Source organism: Medicago truncatula, chromosome 4, assembly GCF_003473485.1.
Source record: "Medicago truncatula cultivar Jemalong A17 chromosome 4, MtrunA17r5.0-ANR, whole genome shotgun sequence".
NCBI classification, from domain to species: Eukaryota; Viridiplantae; Streptophyta; class Magnoliopsida; order Fabales; family Fabaceae; genus Medicago; species Medicago truncatula.
In genome coordinates, this window is record NC_053045.1 from 61,375,795 (window position 1) to 61,395,332 (window position 19,538).

At 32.0% G+C, this 19,538-nt stretch overlaps 2 protein-coding genes across 2 annotated transcripts; both read right to left on the minus strand.

Annotated features, from left to right (window-relative positions):
• Positions 1 to 1,120: 1,120 nt before the first annotated feature.
• On the minus strand, positions 1,121 to 5,001 carry LOC11445798 (AP2-like ethylene-responsive transcription factor AIL5). The gene is made up of 9 exons (XM_003610053.4): positions 4,827 to 5,001; positions 4,411 to 4,738; positions 4,151 to 4,233; positions 3,618 to 3,626; positions 3,314 to 3,402; positions 3,120 to 3,193; positions 2,957 to 3,007; positions 2,736 to 2,812; positions 1,121 to 2,143 (listed from the first exon to the last, which is right to left on the minus strand). Exons 1-9 carry the CDS (start codon positions 4,999 to 5,001, stop codon positions 1,491 to 1,493), a joined length of 1,539 nt encoding a protein of 512 aa, XP_003610101.2. The 3' UTR covers positions 1,121 to 1,490.
• A 9,240-nt stretch (positions 5,002 to 14,241) lies between these two features.
• Positions 14,242 to 18,478, minus strand: LOC11446020 (replication protein A 32 kDa subunit B). The gene is made up of 10 exons (XM_003610054.4): positions 18,212 to 18,478; positions 17,958 to 18,068; positions 17,789 to 17,886; positions 17,641 to 17,682; positions 16,783 to 16,857; positions 16,536 to 16,614; positions 15,597 to 15,695; positions 15,445 to 15,521; positions 14,735 to 14,806; positions 14,242 to 14,656 (listed from the first exon to the last, which is right to left on the minus strand). Exons 1-10 carry the CDS (start codon positions 18,311 to 18,313, stop codon positions 14,575 to 14,577), a joined length of 837 nt encoding a protein of 278 aa, XP_003610102.1. The 5' UTR covers positions 18,314 to 18,478; the 3' UTR covers positions 14,242 to 14,574.
• Positions 18,479 to 19,538: the final 1,060 nt, after the last annotated feature.

Here is a 19,538-nt window from a genome sequence, read left to right on the forward strand (position 1 = left end):
GGATTAATAGATCTTTACCCCTGTAATATAGGTCATTTTTGGTTTTTTCCTCTGTAAAATTTTTATTTTGATTTATCCCCTTGTAAAATATTTTTGTTTTCATTTACCCCCCTAATAGGCTAAACAAAAACGAAAAGTTCTTAAAAAAAAAATTTGGTTTTTGTTTGACCTATTAAGGGGGGTAAATCACAACAAAAATATTTTAGAGAGGGTTGAATCAAAATAAAAAATTTACAGGAGGAAAAACCAGAAATGAAAAAAACAGAGGGTAAAGACCTATTAACTATATATATATATAAATTTGTAGCATGAAATATATAAATGACAAAATTACACAATTCATCTCTTAACTTAATTTTAGGTAATACTTTCGTCTTTTATTTTTTTTTGTTCCTATTTAATCCTTTATATTATAAAATGTCAAGATAGTTATTTTTAAATTTTTATAAAAAAAAAATTATAAACACCAAAAAAAAGTCATCATACTTATAAACAAACTCAAATCTGCATCATACAAAACCTAAAAAATCAGATTCCATTGAAAAGAATCTCACAAAAATAATAAGATATTGTCATTTTATAATATAAAGGACTAAATCATGATAAAAAAATAAATAAATGACGAAAGTATTATATAAAATTAAGTTAAGGGACAAATTGTGTAATTTTGCTTTTACATTATTTCATTTTTGAAAGCATTAATATACTCTATGATTTGGGATATTTTAGAAATATTGAATGGTGTCTCATTTTCAAAATCAATAAAAATATCCCTCTCTCTATACATAAATAACTAGACTTAATTGCATTTTTAACCCTACAAATTTGTTAATTTTGTAACTTTAACTCACCAAATTTTTTTGAACAATTTTATCCCCCAAATTTACCCATGTTTAATTTCGTAGCGCCTCTCAATTTTATGTCATTTTCATAGGAGATTAAATCACTGCATGTAGAGAAACAGTACTTATATTTTACATGGATGATAAGCCATCCATCATAATTTTTGCTTAGGTTAAATCTAGCAATACTAGTATTAAAAAAAATTATGGAAGTTTTGTGCAGGCAGGAGCCCACACAAGCTTGTGTGTGGCTCCGCCCCTTTCACGTATATAGCAAGTTGATACCAACACAATGAAATGGATTACAAAAGGATTTATTTCCCATTATACTCATAAATCATGTCAGTATATAAACAGAGACAAAATGCAAAAAATTGAAAAACACAAAAAAGGAAAACTTGGAAGATTTAAAACAAAGGAACTTTGAGTTAGTACAGTGTCAGTCAGCAACAGCTATCTCTCATGAACTATTATGACTGTAAATAAAGACTAGTCCTTCTCTTCTTCTGATTCTATTGCGTTGCATGCTAAGACTAACAACACCATCACTACATCACTGTCCTTCCTTGAACACTTTCATCATCATCATTCATTATTATTATATGCACAGATTCTCATTTCTCTAGCTCCACCACCTGATGCATGAGCTCATTCCATTCCAAATATTGGCGTTTGAAATAGACTTGGCTTTGCATGTGTTTGGAATGTGTGTCCAATCCAGTTATTTCCATTTCCATAACTACTACTATTACTATTTAAAGAAAATATTGGCGTTGCGAATGGAATTGAACTCGTTGAAGCTGACGACGAAGATGAAGAATTGGAACCACTGCTTCCGTTCATATTTTGTTGCTGAACAAATATACCTGATCCACTGAAAAATGCTGCATTGTGGGGATTATCACTGTTGGTATTTGAAGGTACATGAGCAGAAAAATCCATGTTGAATGGTATGGTAGTGGTAGTAACAGCACTAGGATTATTATGGAAGCCGAGAATATTGGACCAATAATCGGTAGAAGGGTCTTGTTTAATAGGTAAGGCGAAGCTTAAAGTTGTTGCTGACGAAGTTGAAGATGGATGATCTATTTCGTCGGATTGAATTGGTTCATTGATTTTGGTTTCTGATACACAATCTGTGGAATTTTTATTGTTCTTGTTTGATAAACCTCCTATGGGAAGAGAACAATTTGCAATACTCTTTACGTCGTACCGACTCATGTCAAAATTTGTTACTGCATTTAGTCCTCTAAATTTGATTGCTGCAATATCATACGCTTCTGCAGCTTCTTCTTGAGTGCCTAAATTCATAAATTAAATTGAAAAAAAATGATCAGGCTATGAATGAAAACGTCATTTTCTAAATTTTTATCATAAATTACTAGCATGCAGAAGAAAATTAACGTGCAAGTGTGTTATTATGTCTACTTCTTTTAGACTCGTTTTCTTTTTTTAATAAGACGAAATTATAAATAAAATAATTTAAATCAATAATTTTTTTTTTTTTATAAAAATGGTTGTGTCAAAAGTAAATACTCTTTCAAATTAAACAGTTTGATAAAAAAACAGGCAAAAATTGAAAATTGATATTCCCTTTATAGTATACTACATATAAATAAAAAAAGGAAAAACCCTTTAGGACACTTGATAAGAAATATAAAAAAACAATTTTTTACACATGAAAGTTATCAATTATTTCTATTTTAGAATCCTTAACAAGTGCGCTAAGGGCAAACAAGTACCCATAAAAAAATATTAGATGGGTCGGCATATGTAGATTTTATCTTGTTTTTGTATATAAAAAAGAGTCAATAAAAGCTGTACAGTAGTATTTGATTAAAGAAGTGATGTCAATATATGGAAGATATATATGGATAATGGATGAGTACATACTGAAAGTGCCAAGGTAGAGGTCTTTGTTTCCGGCAACTCTGCCTATTCTTGCCTGCCATCGGCCATGCTGGTGGTGTCTGCAACAGCAAATTAAAGTTGTTTCAAAATCCAAAATATAATAACTTATTTTATTCATTCAGAATCTAATGATATACACTAGGGGCCAAAACGAATATGAAATTATCATGCCACAAAAAGTTAAAACTCAAAGGTAGTAGTACCTTGTTACCCCTCTGTAAATTGATGCTCCTCTTGAGAAACCACTACTCTTCCTATAACATGAGGGAAAATAAAAATGTCCATAAAACTATTCATATAATCTAGCTAGTTTTCATGATTATTCATAAGAATTTAAAAGTAAAATGAAAATATGGTTCATTTCACCTTCGTAGAGAAGCAACAAATTCTTGTCTAGTCATGTTCTTCATGTCATCAATCTCCTTCTCATAGTTGGAAATCTGAGAATTAATTCCAACAAAAAATGTAAAACATTTATGAAAACCGTTAAAGGAGAGTGAATAGTTGCATTGAACAGTAAAATAAAAGGGATCTATCTTTGATTCTTTTTACAAACTTACTGGAAAGTTGGTAGTGGTCGTTGGACCCCAGTACTTGAGAGCAGCAAGATCATAAGCTCTAGCTGCTTTCTCTTCCTTATCATAGCCACCTAAATTATAACAAAAAACAAAAATTTCATTTTATGAGCTAAATGATTAATTAACACTGAGTAGAATCTGAATCTACTACATAAACAAACATTCAAATTCATGATCATTAAAATGTACATGAAGCAGGAATATGCCAAAAACAAAATGATGATCTGGTCAAAGATTACAAAACAAAACTATTACGAGCTTTTCAAAGTAAAATAAAAGTACTCACCCAAATAAACTGAAGCAAAAGATCACATCCAACGAATCATTAATCATTCGCCAGGTACAAAAGAAAAAAAAGCCCGGTCAGAATCTTCAAACCAATTTTGATAATAATAGTAATAGTAAAATAATATTGAAAAATAAAACGAAACACATGCAGTGTGACTAATGCACTGGATCACACTATAACAAAACTAACAATGATCTAAATGCAGCTGAAATGAATTAATCTGAACCCTTGATTAAGAAGGGTTTTGAATTTGAGATTTGAATATCTAAGACACATTCTTTAACTCCCATTTATTCCGGTCAGTGGTCACATTCACTGGACCCTTCCCATCACAAACACTAGATCTCGTGGACCCACTTTGCCCGTGTATCATCATCATCCATAGCGCACGTTAGACATAAACAAACCTTATTCAAATTTATTTATACTACTATATGTTATGTTTTCATTGATTAATTTCACTTATTCAAATTTTAAAGCCCTAGTCCCTAGATATAAATAATGTTTCACAACTTTAACTAACATAGTACCTTGTCTTCCTTTCCTACTTTGTCCTTCCCTTCTGCAACTATTGTCCCATAGATGTGCTTCATATCTCCCCGTCCATCTATGTCTGAAAATTATTAAATAAATAAATAACATTAAATATAAAAAAAAAAAATCAAAAGCATGTGTGTATACTATTTGTCCATGTCTATATATTAGTTTTTTTTTTTTTTTTTTTAAAAAAATCACATTACACCCGGACTATGTTAAACTCACTGTCAATCCAAACATGCACTAAACATACCTCGTGACACCGCGATAGATGGAGGTGCGTTGTCCGAAGGTATCGACAGTTTTTTTAGGAGAAGGCTTTTGAGGTTCGGAGTTTGGTTCGGTGGGGTAGCCACCAGGAAAGCAAGCGGCTATTGTTTTCTTGAGCTCAGAATTATATACATCATTGTCGGTGGAAAACTGCTGAAGCTGCGTCGGTGCACACGTTGCGGCAGCGGTTCTTGTTGGTGCAACGGAGCTTCCTAAGAAGTCCTCAAACTTGTGGCCGCCGGTGAATATGGAGAGGTTGGTGGTTCCTCCGTCTGTTGCCTCTGGTGAAGCTTCCACGGGGTTGTTGCTTCCTGGAAATGAAAAAACAAAGTTACTGTAAGTTGATATTTTTTTAGAGAGAAAATATGATATTAGGGTGAAGAGAGAGAGAAAAAAGACCTGTGAGGGTGAGAGATGGTGGTATTATAGAGGAAGGATAAGGTGTGAAGGAGTGGAAAAGAGAGAGGTGAGAGGAAGAAGAGTGTGAAGGATTAGGAAAGTTATTATTGGAAAGAGAGAAAGCGAGGGAGGTGTTGTTAGTGTTTGTAGGAGGTGAAGAAGAGGATTTGTCCATAGTTTGATTTTGATTTTGATTTTGTTTTTGGCTGTTTTATATGAACGTGAAATATCGATGGCTTTGAAGCTTAGTTGGTTTCTTTGGAAACTGCGATCTTTTATAGAATCTATTTTTTAGATAGAGAGGGAAGAGAGAGAGAAGGGTTGATGAAGAAAGAAAAGAAGTGTGGGATTATGACACAGATATAGAGGTGGTCAAGAGAGAGAATGTGACTCACCTCACCTCCTGCTCCTGCTTGCTTAGGGTTGCTCGAAAAACGAGGTTTTCTTTAGAATTTTTTGTAGGTTTAAATATTTCGGGTAACATTTGGATAAGATAGAGTTAAGTGATATTGGTGACATTGATCAATCATAAAATAGAAGTTAAGATCATCTCTGTTTACAATTCTCTCCTCCAAGAATCATAAACTTATTTGATCAACCATTTGATTTTCACACGACAAATAGGTATGAAACTAATAAATTGGAAGGATCTTACACTCTCTTGATACATTAGTTATCCAATAAAATAATAATTCATTCTAATCTTGATACATTAGTTATTCAATAAAATACTAATTCATTCTAATAGAGAAAGAAACAATCAAAAGCCAAAGAGAGAATAACAACCAAAATATGATTTTCGAGTGTCATTTTATCTATATTTATTTAGGTTAATTAAGTTTTTGGTCCCTATAAATATCTGCAGTTTTGTTTTTAGTCCCTATAAAAATAAATCACACTTTTTAGTCCCTACAAAATTTTCTGTTAGTGTTTTTAGTCCCTGTTAAATTAAAATTTGTTTAATTATGCTTAAACTTCTAAATTTTTGAAAGATTTTTTACATATATGTTCATAACATCGTAAGACACTCTTTTGTAAAAAAAAATTAGTTTTTTAACATGTAATGAATTAAATATGAATTTTTCTAAAAGCAAAATTTTCAAGTTTATATTAATGAAAATTTGGACCCAATGATAAAATTTTAAGTTAATTTTTTGCGGAGGAACTTGGTATAATATTCTAAGTAAGTATGTGAAAAATATGTTACAAATTTAACAGTTTAAGCACAATTAAGCAAATTTTAATTTTACAAGGACTAAAAGTATGTGTTGGTCCCTGTTAAATTGAAATTTGTTTAATTATACTTAAACTTTTTTATTTTTAAATGATTTTTAACAGACATGTTAAGAACATTATAATAATCTCTTTTATAAAAAATTAGAATTTTTTAACATGTAATGAATTAAATATAATTTTTTTAAAACGTCAAAAATTCAAGATAAAACTAATGAAAATTTGGACCTAAAAATAAAATTTTGAGCTAATTTATTGTGGCGGAACCTTTTATAATGTTTTAAACAAGTGTGTAAAACATCATTAAAAAATTTAAAATTTTAAGCATAATTAAACAAATTTTAATTTAACAGGGACTAAAAACACTAACATAAAATTTTGTAGGGACTAAAAAGTGTGATTTATTTTTATAGGGACTAAAAACAAAACTGCAGATATTTATAGGGACCAAAAACTTAATTAACCCTATTTATTTTAAGAGATGAAGAGAGCTCATCCAATCCTTAGAGAACATGACAAGTCAAAGTTGAAATCATGATTGTAAGAGATTTATCAATTGTAATACAACATATATAAAATTAAGATCCGAATATGTGACACATAAGTGAAAGTGTGAAGCCTAAGCCATTTGGTTAATATATATAGTTTCTTTGATATTTTAGTCACACCAATATCGAAAGTCTAGATCCGCACATGAACGTAGAATATAATTTTTAAAGTAAATTAAAATATGAAGACATGGGAGTGATTACAATTTATAGATATTGAAGTATATATTCAATATCTTGGGTTTGCAAACTAAAATATGTACTTAACCGGGTTTTTTAATAAATATAAAAGAGACCGATTATTTTTGCTTAGAATCAAAATCATAGATATATATAGTGTATAATAGCGGGGAAGCAATACGTAAGAAGAGGGAACACGATGACCCATAACCAAGGGACTATCTTGATCCATTATTACAGTCCCCAAAGAAAAACGAGTATGGTCCATATGTATTCATTTATTAGTCTACAATTCTATACACCCTGCATATTTCCATTATAAACCGAAATCAAAGCTCAGTTAATGAACAAGTGAAGTTATAGTAGGATAGTTTAGTACAAAATTGAAATAGTTGATGTTAAAAAAATGATTTGTTTGCAAATGAAATTCAAAAAGTGAGTCTGCCGAACATTTTTCATCAAAATGAAAATCACTTTTTATGATTTTATTTTTTAAAATATAGATCCTACACTCTAAATACTCATTAATCTTAATCACATAATCATAAGGCTCCTTCTACCGTACACCCATATATTTGTATGTACCAATACTCCAAACTAAAATGGTCAATAGTTTTTTGATTTAACAGAAAACAAATTTAAATCATTACTTCCTCTCCTTCATTGCAACCAGCGCTGCAGTGGTCTGAAAATTGAAAAGGACAGCAAGAAGAAGAAAGAAGCTACTATTAATTTTAATTTGCAATTATTTTTTATAGTAAAAAAGGGGATAGCTACCAAAAACACTCATGACACTAAAAAAAAGAGGAACAACAAGAAAAACAACATGGATTGATAGATATTTAGAAGTAATAGCCAATTGGATTGATAAAAAAGATGGTCTCTTTAGCAAAGGATCATGGATTATGTTTATGTAACAACATTCCAAACGTCAAGTATAAGAAAAAACAAAATTGTGCGGGTAAAATACAAGAAAATAGGTCACCTGCAAGAAAGCCATGCCATCAATTTTTCAATTAAAATTCATTAAGCAAAAATAATGGTGAGAAAGAAACGAAGGAACAGATATAGTATCAGAGTGAATAAGAATGTTATTAAAGGAAACCTTGTTCAAAGATGTTTGAGACAAAATTGGTACATATATGAAGTTTTGTGTTCCCAGAAAGAAAAAGAGGAGGCTACGTTTCAGATGATGAATGTTGGAGAGAAAATTGTGACGGTGGTTAATGATTTGGTTTTATTTTGATTAAAAAAATTAATTAATTAATTTACTGAAATAATAATTTGTACAATTTTTGGGGGTTAAATTGAATATAGAAGTGTACCAAAACTCTTTCTCTTAAGTCAATCTTTAATAATGTTGACATTATTCTATTGATTAAACATTTGAGAGTACCAAAACACTCAATTTTATTTGGAGTATCATAGAAATTGCCTAATCATAATTTGATCGTGTGTGTTGAAGGAATACATTTTAAGAGATGAGCATGTAACTAAACAATGGGATAGTTTGAATTTTGTGTTGCAACTTCGATTTATGGTAACACACATTCAAAGAGGGAAAATGACAGAGTCCTCTACTTATACATTGCACATACTATACGAATTTGTACTCATACAACTCAATTGGGCCAAATAAATTGGGCAATTAAAAGTTTACTTGTAATTCAAAAGTTTCAACTTTCAACTTTCAACAACAAAAAGTACTGATCCCCGGAGAGTAATGTGGTTTATAGTAATTGGATTTAACACGTTGAGAGCAACACCTATGCTAAAGTTTCATTTTCGAATGGATTGAGATTGACTACGGTCATGCAGTATATTCACGGCTGTCGTTGGATGGCAGTTGAAGTTCATATTTTAACTTAGTATTTTGTATTTTAAAACTGTCTGATTTCAATAACGACCACGATGGAACCACCCCTTTGATTGCGTCAATTTTTGGACAGAAATTCGTGTTTCAATCTTTTGGATATGTAGGCAACTCTTTAGCGTTAATGTTGGACTTAGCTAAAAAATTGACCACGTTTGTCAATAGAAGAATGTGTCCAGAATGCCATGCAATTTTCGTTTGTTACAGCAATGTATGTAGCTTGCTGTGTTCTTTTTATATACAAGAATAGAAAATTGAGTTCTTATAGAGAGAAGTGCGGTGTACATACAAATTCAAATTATGTCTCAATAATTATATATAAGAGACATTTTTGCACTTATTTTTTGGGTGCATTACAATAGACATTTTTCACTTTAATAGATTAATAATAATGTATATGATATGAGTATACGTATAAAGTATAAACTTGTGTATGGATTTTAAAATTTTATAGTTCAGCCCCCATCCCAGCTCCTTGCCTCACTCGCAAATCATAAAAATTGTACAATATAATAAGTCAATTAATTTAATTGCATTGCACGTGTTGTTGAGCCACACTGGTTATACCATTATTGGATAAATTGAGGCGTGCCTTCCATTATTGGAGGTGTGGATTATATCATAGTCAATGACATCGTTGTTAAATCAAAATTAGGTGAAAATCTTATCTATGTCTAGAGATTTCTTTATTGTGTAAACAATACTAATAAACACACAAATGAACTCTTATCGACACAAGATCATACTTTGACATGCAAAAGTGCATGGGAGTTCTAATCTCTCTGTAATTTATTTGCATTACTCTAGCTAATCACACTGTGGATAGAGTAAAAATTTTCAGCGATTTTAATAACTTTTTATATATCTTGCAATCTAGTCACACTATTTTTCTATATTCATTCATTAATATCAACAATTATTATTTGTCCATAGATAAAAATGATTGAATAATTCCTCTCAATAAAAAAATGATTGAATAAGATCTGTATAGAACTACTTTAAAATGCTAGTGCACAATCATTGAATTTATCGGTGGGAAATTTAAAAAGATTGAGAGAGTATAAAAAATAAAGCAAGGACTTCATTGACCCAATATATTGAGGGACTATTTGTATCATTTAAGTAGCTATATTTTGATTTTTTTTTTTTACAATAAAAAACAAATTGAGAGCGACTAATTAAACCCAATGATTTATTTTAGAGTTCAGCCAAATATTAAGTGAGGTTTCACTGAGAATTATTTTTGTCAGAAATCAAATTCAGATCATCTTATACAAATCGTTTTTTTTTAAGTTTATTAACCGTTTAAACTCAATTAATATTTGGTTAAGAGAGTCGTATTAGTTTATACTCTCTCCGTTTCAAAATATATGTCGCAGTTAACCACTGCACAATGTTAATATACAATTTTGATCATTAATATTTTTAGTTATATATAAAATAAAAAATTATAAAAATTTGATATTTTAAAAATATTCATGGAGATAAATTAAAAAAAAATTTACATGCTAACATATGTATTTATAAATTAATTAAAAAATAAAATTAAAATAAATTATGTGAATAGTACACACTATAATTTGCGATATGTATTTTAAAAGGAAGAGAATACTACATCAAATTAAATTAATCATGAATTGATAACGATTATAGAATGGGTGAAGAAGAGTGAGTATTAGGTAAGAAGTGTAGTGGCTGGCTCGCAGACAGTGTGGACACTTGTCTCAATATCAGCAGAAATATGCATCTATTTTGGTGACTCAGCCACAGCACCAATAATCATCAACTCCAAATTGCAAGCCAAGCAAAGTTAACAGTCACATTTGCACATGCAAGAGAAGTTTGAGAGACAAAAGAGACATATAGAAAATTTGATAGAGATTAGGTAGGTGCAAACCAATTTTTTTTCTTTAAAAAAAAGAGAGCAGCAGACAGTCAAATCCTCAAAACCCGGATTCTATTATAGTTAAAAATGCTTTTACACTAAGCAATAAGAATTAGAAAATAAATTGACTAAAAAAAAAACTAATGCAAACGGTTGCACACTGACGAAGTTAAGTTAAATGAAACGAATAAATAAAGGGATTAATGTTCCTACGGTATAGAAAGTTTACACCGTCGCAGTAGATCACAATAGTTTGTATATGTGTTTTGAACTTAAATTTCATAAAAACAAACAAAGTAATTCACATTGGCAAAGTTCGGCGGGAGTGTGTTCGCATTTGAGGGTTGATTCCCTTCAAATCTGCAGTGAAAAGAAAAAGGACTAATGATGATTGAGGATTTTTCAAAAAAATAAACTTCCACTAACATACAAATTTTGTAACATTGGGGGCAGATTATCACTAAAAGCATTTTTCTTTTATCGAAGGCCATATACTTTGCCAAAATGGTCAAACTTTATTTCAGAAAGCCATTGCATGGTCAGAGAAACGAATCATTCCCCACGTTCACTGCCCATATCTTAATTTGTTTTTTAATTATTGTTACTGCTTCATCATTAGTCTTATCTCTTTTATTTTAGTTATTATTATTCTTACATTCTACATGATTTGAGACATGTATGTATAATTGCGGGTCCAACTAAGGATTTACAATGCGTGCGGTTGATTGATACAAAAGTTGAGTCCTCATAATCTATTTTTGTTCTTTTGGAGTTTTTCCTATAAATAAATAAAATTACACATGCTAGCAGACTAACAATGGACTACGTTTATCTTCAAAAACCAATGCACTAAGTTATGTCAAAGAAAAAACCATAGAATGCGTATAAAACATAAAAGTAATTTAATTCATATATAATATAAGTGTAAACATCTTTTACACCATCAATTAATTTTTTAATTGTAAAATTAATAAAAACATTAGATTTTTAATAGAAAAATAGGTTTGTCAAAAAAATAATAGAAAATAGGATATCCGTTGGCAATGTAAAATAATTTTATACAATTAACGAATAGCAACCATGTATTTCATCAAATTACTTCGTTATTACATTCAGTTTTAATGGTACGATGACATGAAGAGATGATTGATTCTCATTAAAAGAAACATATCCATTAAACTCATTTTTATAATTATCGTTGAAATCATTCATTTTATTAATGGTTAATTGTTGTTATTGTAAAAAAATAAACCGTACCATATTTAATTCATAATGAATATATAAAAATAAAAATAAAAGCTGGAAGAAGGCTAAACTTTGAAAATCAAATCGCACGTGGCATCTTGGTGGATCTACCGATTGAAAAATGATCCATCAGAGCACGTGACTTGGCAACAAGGACTATGTTTCAACGTGCCATTTCACGCACAAGATGAAGAGGGCGGTGGTAGTCGCTCGGAGATGAAAAAACATGTGATGCTAGTGTGACCGCCATCTTCCACTTGTAGTTTCTAATTTGCAATTTTGCATGAAATTAATAATGCTTACCTCAACTAATTTCTATATACTTACCACCCTTAAAAAAAATAAAAAATTCTAGAGTAATCCCAAGTGAATACCGGACAAAATCCTTCAAATAATCCTAATTCTAGCTTACCACCCTTAAAAAAAAATAAAAATTCTAGCTTACTAATTTCTCTGTATTGTCAGCTTTCTAACATGCTTCGCATGAGCTTTTTTTTTAGGGGCTTCACAAGAGCTTCTGGGGCACGGATGAAAATTTTGATTTTCTTTTTAAAAAAGAAAAAGAACAAAAAATCTTTAAAAACTAGTCTATGTGATGGATCTTTTGTCAGGTATTAACTTGCAGCAACGGAAGCAAACTTTCTGGTGACTCCAAAATCTCACATCAAATCTCAGAATTTGTAGCGCCTAGTTTAGCCATAAAATCAGCGGACAATTTTGCATCCCTCACATAATGTTTTAACTTGACGCTCCAGCTCATTTGCAATAAATCTTGTACATTACTCATAATTGTTGCATAACGATGTCAATGATTCAACATGGTTAAAACTGACTGAACAGCCCGAGTCGAGTCAGAGTAACAAATCACATTCATATATCCTCTTTCCCAAACAACTTTGAAGTCATGATACAGAGTTAACAACTCTACATGTATGATTGTGGAAATACCAACATTTCCAGCAAACCCATATAGCCAATTGTCGTCATTCCTACGGAGAACGCCACCAAAATAAGATATTTCGGGATTTCCAAAATTGTTGTCATCAACATTCAAGACAATGGCCATACTCTCCTCCAGATGCCAAGTCACATAATGACGTCCTATATTCGTGGATAAGGCCAGAGAGAACAAAACAAAGAAGGACCGCCAAATTGTAAATTTTTACCTTCTAGGGGAAAATAGAGATTATCTCATTCTCCATACAAAGTGAGTTTCCTGCGCACCAAATCCATCAAAGAACAACAAAGAATAAATTATTATTTGCGTTAAATGCGCCTTGTGTTGAGCCACGTGATCATCAAATTCTACAAATATAAGTTTATATTGTCAAATCCTTGAGCAAGCCAAAAATGATTAATGTTGTCAAATCCCGGAAACAGTGCATGATACTTTCACCACTATTGAGGCACCTCAGACAGTTATTAGTGTCTAGCATACCTCTGTTATGCAACAACGACTTTGCAGGAACAACATCATGGCAAATCGTCCAATGTAAAAATTTAATCTTTTCAGGAGCAGCTAATCATCAAATCCATTTCTGTGATCCGACCTTATCCTCGCTTGCATTCCACTTCAGAAGCCACTTATACTCAGCTTTCCTCGAATAAATACAATTCAGATTACCCTTCCATGGAAAGTCATCCCGAATTCAATCGTTCAAACACACCAGGGTGCCACAGATAGCCTCAACTACAAGAGAATAAAGTGGGGTATATAAACGACTCAACACCCAAGTATTATCTTGAATTACATCAGCTATTGTCAAATGGACATCATGAATATCCACATATAAAACTTGTTCACGCAACTTCCAAAATTTAGTACATGACACATACCAAAAGGGAGAGGACCCATCTCACAATCTATGATCGAATCCATTTTGAAGTGTTTCCTTTGCTTTCATGATGGATTGCCTCACAATGGAACCTTAGCTTATGGGCATATCAAGAAAGAACTTATCACCAACATACTTGTGTCGAAGCAGAGAGACTCGCAACTTATTTGAATTACAATGAATATTCCGAACTAGCTTTCCCAACATAGCCGTATTTGATTCGCAAGCCCTTCGAATAGCCAAACCGCCAGCTTTCAGTGGCCTAGTGATCTTATCCCATCCCACAAGATGGACACCCTTATCCTTGTTCCCCTTCCACAAAAAATTGTGTGCATACCTATCTAGGTGTTCACAGACAGAAGAGGGTAACCAAGCAATATGCATGTAATAGCTAGGAATTAAGGTCAAAACTGACTGAACTAGTGCCACTCTACCCCCTTGTTAAGTAGCTTTTCCATGAGGCTAATCTCCTTTGAATTTTATTAAGCAAAAACTCATAGTCACTCTTGGTTAACCACCATGAATCATAGGGAAGCTAAGATACTTTTCCAACAAAAAGGTTTGCCGAATTCCAGTTGTTGCACCCACCGAATTCCTGACTTAAGAAAAATATTAATGGACTAAATATCAATCTAACATTAATGGACTAAATATCAATCTAACAAATTGTCATTTCCCTTAAACAATTGTGATTAATCTCCAACAATCTGAGAAAAACCCGTTTACACGATAGATGCATTCGTCATGCTATCTGTCGCTAGTTCAAGGGTCAACTTGGATACATAAAAAAAAATACATTAGCTACTGAGAAAAGACGACAAGTTGTTCAAAATCTAGCCAGATCTACAGCTTTTCCTCATGTCCACATATGTAGAATCACAGTTATGCATAAAAACTTGGGCAAAGTAGAGCATATTCTGGGAATATTGATGCCTCTGCCACCAAGATGTCAACCGTCGGAACATATCTTATAGTGCTTTGGTAGACCTTCATAAATGACACCTTCTCCACTAAGAAGATCAAGAGCAGGTCTGCAAAACAAGATGAGGAGTCAAAAAACATAACTTCGTCAACATGATAAGTGAGGGAGAGCGAGAGAGAATACAGACATGACGTCATTATCCAAAGAAACTCCAAGTTGCTTTGCAATAGTTCCACAAAAGACTCCCCCCTCCAATTCCCTGAAACATCAGTAACAAAATTTTAGGTTGTGAATACTGGACAAAATCCTTCAAGTAATCCCAATTCTAACAAAGTAAAACACAGATAAGTAACAGATGGTTAAGCAACTGAAAAATTAAAAGCATACTAAATGCAATATTCTACATATGCATCTCTAATAACAAACAAGTGATAACTGAAAACTTAATAGTAATCTGGTGCGATGGTTTTGTATGATTGTGTTAACCATGTAATCTGCCATCAAGTTAAATTGCCAAAAATAATTTTTTGTCACTGTTTATTTTGCAAATATGCACCACCATAAAAATTTTACTAGTTGACTCGTAAAAAATTCTGTTCAGATGAAAAATAAAAGTAGAAAACGCACAATTTTGGGTTTTAATTGTTATAACAGAAAATGTATATATAAGACTGCACCAACTTTTTGCTCATTCACCTTCCAAGTTCAAGAAGGCTATTAACAATTTGTGCCTTTCGTACTGTCTAGGTCAAGTCCCAGGTAATCCTAACTTAACTCTCAACTAACAGACCTAACACCGAAATTCAAGAAATAACAAAGGCTCCGAGAAATAACAGTTAGTTATATGTTATAGGAGTCAATGAAATAAAAGAAAACAAAACAACTTTTAAAATACACCTGATTGTGGGAAGAGCCAAATATTCTAACACCAACTCTTGAACACTCTTCTGACCATTATTATGCTGACCGGAGAACTACAGAGAGAGAGTACTGAACGAGTGAGGATATGATAAAAATTAAGCAGAAACTAAAAGACATAGTTGACTTACTTGATTTGGTGGAATGGCTTGAGCTTGATAACCTTTTGTGGGAGTGATTTGTATGGAATTGGGAGCATGTTGCTGACTGGGGATGCTAGCCTGGGTATACTGCCACAAATATGGAACAAACCTTTTTTACTATGATGCAAAATAACAAAAGCTGATACTTTTTATTTTTAAATGCTCTTCGTCCGATGTTTTATGGTGTTTGGCCTAGGCAAATTAGTTCTCTATAATGACACCACAATTTAAACTGCTTATAAATTGGTGTTTCTTTTAGGATTGATATATGCTTACAACTTATAAGTCCATGTCTTTTGGTGGGTGCATCCCTAAACATGTAACTTATTTTTAATCAGCACTTTCCTTTAACAAACCCACGACTTTTTTCTTCTTTCCTTTGCATTCGAATTGCCTGACAGTACTTTGCTTAGTGCTGGATCATGCTAATTTGGCAATGCATTTCAATTTCACGAGTAATGTGATAATATGTTGTATTGCAGGCATCTATAATGTCTAAACATCTTGCAAAGTCTGACAGGCCAAGTTATTCTTAGTGTTTTCTATTTGTTATAAATTGTCTAATATGTACTGCTGCCGTAAATTGATTTACTTTTTGAATTTTACAGGGAATTGGCACCGGCTGAGGTATGAATTTTTGTATATGTTTGCCTGTTTCATGTTTGGGTTGGGATTCTGTTGTGTCAATTTATAATGAACCTAATTTTATACAACCGAGAGTTTGAAGGTTTTTATAGTGTGAATTTTGCAGTGGTTGGTGGAAAAGTACCTTTGGAGATTTACTTTCAGCGAGGTGTATTTTATATTGTAATGACTAGGGCCTCAAACAAAATCGTTGCATAGCTAATCCTATCTGAGTCTGGGTTTCTTAATCTTATATATCATGTTAAACACAAACATAAAACAAGTCGATTTTATAACTTATACCTGTAACCTCGAATTGTATAGATGAACATAAATGCACTCAATGAAATGGGAGGCGATCTCATTGAAGTCAGTAACGGGCCTGAAAATGACACAAATTAAGGGAGTAAATGTTTTATCTGCTAGCAAAATAACAGGTCTGCTAAAAACACTAGCCTCGGGTAATAGATTAACGACAAATGTATCCAAGTAATTTAAAATATTGAACTGCTAAAACAAAATGAGAAATGTGAACTTCGTATCACCATACCTGAGAGAGAAAATACTTAAGGTTTTACCCTGAAAACCTTTCAACTGTCCATATAACCGCACATACATTCCATTCCTAACAATGAAAATGGAATTTTAGTTCGTATTATATGAATCTAATTTGTACGATAAATCAATAAACCAGAGGGAGCAACTATTTTGGGAGGGGGGATGGGTAGCTCACTTGGTTGAGCAAAAAAAAAGGAGGAGGCAACTACAATTTTACAGGCCACCTCAATGCAAAATAATCAGTAGTGTGTACATTAACAGAAAGATAAAAAAACGAAAAAGAAAGTCGACTATATCAGTATATCATATATTTCTTTCCTTTCTCTTTTATGGAAAAAAATTCAGCATTTAACATTTAATTTTAAATCAATTAGCCTGGTAAAACTTACCAGTGCTAAGAAGAGGCGGATGAGAAAGCATAAAAAAGTGGTTAAAATAAGTAACTTTTCTTGTTAGTCTTTTCTATACTTACAGGTAGGGATGAGAATAAGTCAGGCTAACCGACAAGGGTGATTGTAATATCAAAATGGAGTTCAATCTTGTTCTTCTATTAGCGCATTAGTTTGTTTAGATATAGATAATATTGCTTATTTAAATATGTTCATAAAATAATTGCAGACTCAAGCCTAAATTTAAGTTTATGACTATGACAGACTACAGATCAGTCCTATGCCTTGAAGTGTTAGTCCAAGCCATGTTTGGTGTTTGTAAAGTCTAGGTCGGTCGGTCCAGCCTATTCCTATCCTTACTTACATAGAAAGTATAAAACCTGATTACACATTAACCAAGTATAGTACTAAATGCAATACAATAAGGCAACATACAATCCCGTAAAGAAAAGGTAACATACAAGATACTCTCCACTGCCATTGCATCAGCAGGTTCGTGAAGCCTGCAAGCAGACAAAAACTCATCGTTCACAAAGGAAAATTGAAAAGAAAAAATAAATAAATTAAATGTTTACAAGTTGAACAGATTTAACAGCATTCAGTATTCACCATTTAGTACACTCAATCGTTCCGGTGCCATCGTCAAGTACAAACTTAAATTCAGTAATCTGTCCAGATTTGTTGCAAACCCTACCAACAAGAGTAACCTGAACACAAAATTGTGAGAACAAGAAAAACCACAAATCGTAATTCACAATAGAAGATTCGAGTAACGCACGGTGTTAACGCCAACACCGTCAATAGTAAGACCGGTTCTATCATCACTTGATTGAAGAGCATGGTTGATCTGCTTGATCGTCAGCGGAAGCAAAGTTTGACTTTCGCGATTCTGAAAAAGCAAATAATAAACCCTAAACCACATCAATTACATGAAAATCAAATCAAAACCCTAAATCCTAAACCTAGCGTGTCTAATTGAAGTTGCGGTTAAGATTATTAAGAAGAAAATGGAGAGTGAGAACTGAGAAGAACCTTGGAGGGAGTGAGAGAGGATTCACCGCCTTGATTGGTCTGAGAAGGCATGAAACCGCCGCCGGCGAAGGCGGCGTTGCCGTCGAACTGATTCGCATGCATGGTGCCGATTTTCCGCGATTGAAATGAAGTGATTGAACAGAAATTTCGAATTTCACATTTCGCTGTGTCGATATTTAATATCTAAATAATTGGTTTCCCGCCATTTTTCTTCCCTAATTTTTGTGACTATCCGCTTCCGCTTGTTTCTTCACCGGAAGAAGTGGAAAAGATAAATGATTTTTTATAACTGACCGTAGATATTATTTTTACGGAGGAAAACTTTTACTTTTGTTTTTCTATTACAACTAGTTATTTTATTTTTTTTCTTATGGGAGTTATTTTACTTTATTCTAGCAAATCTAGTCATTTTACTTTTTCAGATAAATGTGAATATTTTAAATAAGTACTAACAAGTTAAAGATTTAATTTTTTGTCAAAAAAAATTAAAGATTTAAATTTGTATTGTTGTAAAAAAAATTACATTGTCAATAAAATTTCACCCAAATTGAAATCAAATAGAATCATATCGTATTTGATATAGATGAATTTTGCTCATATCAACTTTCACCCAAAAAAGTTAGCAAATCAAAAAAAAAAAAAGCAATGGGATGAACAGTAAAAAGTGATAAAAAGGAGTTGTGATAAAATTAGTGTTGTAGGTTAATTGAATCATACTAAAAAATAAGTTATACAAATTAAAATTGCATGATATATGACATGATAGAGTTAAACATACACTATTCCCTAAAGTCTACTCCATTCATGTAATTAAGTAATTGAAATAATAGCTAGTAGACGCAATTGCATTGGTTCAAATTCAGTGGACGAAACTCTAGTTACTAATTTCCAAAGTAATGTGTTTTGCTTTCTTATCAATTGAGAAAAGTTATCAAGTTTCTAATCAAAAGTTGTAACCAGTAGTCCAGTACGAAAGACATAGTAGATGGATAAATAAAAATGAGACTTAGTTACACCTTAGTGAAAATTCAACATCAAATTTTCTCAACAAAAACATTATTGACACACAAGAGTGTTTTCAAGTATACTAGCCGCAATACTTATGTTCTCAAGTCCGTAATTCGTATGTAATAGAAAAATAATGTTCACGTTGTGTGAGAAGGTAGCTAAAATGGAGGCCAAATATTTCGGGTTTGGTAATTGCACATGCAATAGAGGCCGGCAAACTTACAATATAAAAGGTTTATCAAGGGAAACCTTAGAAACAACGACACATTTTCACTTTGCTTTGCGATTTGTTTCCTTGTCAATACAAAAAAGACTTCAA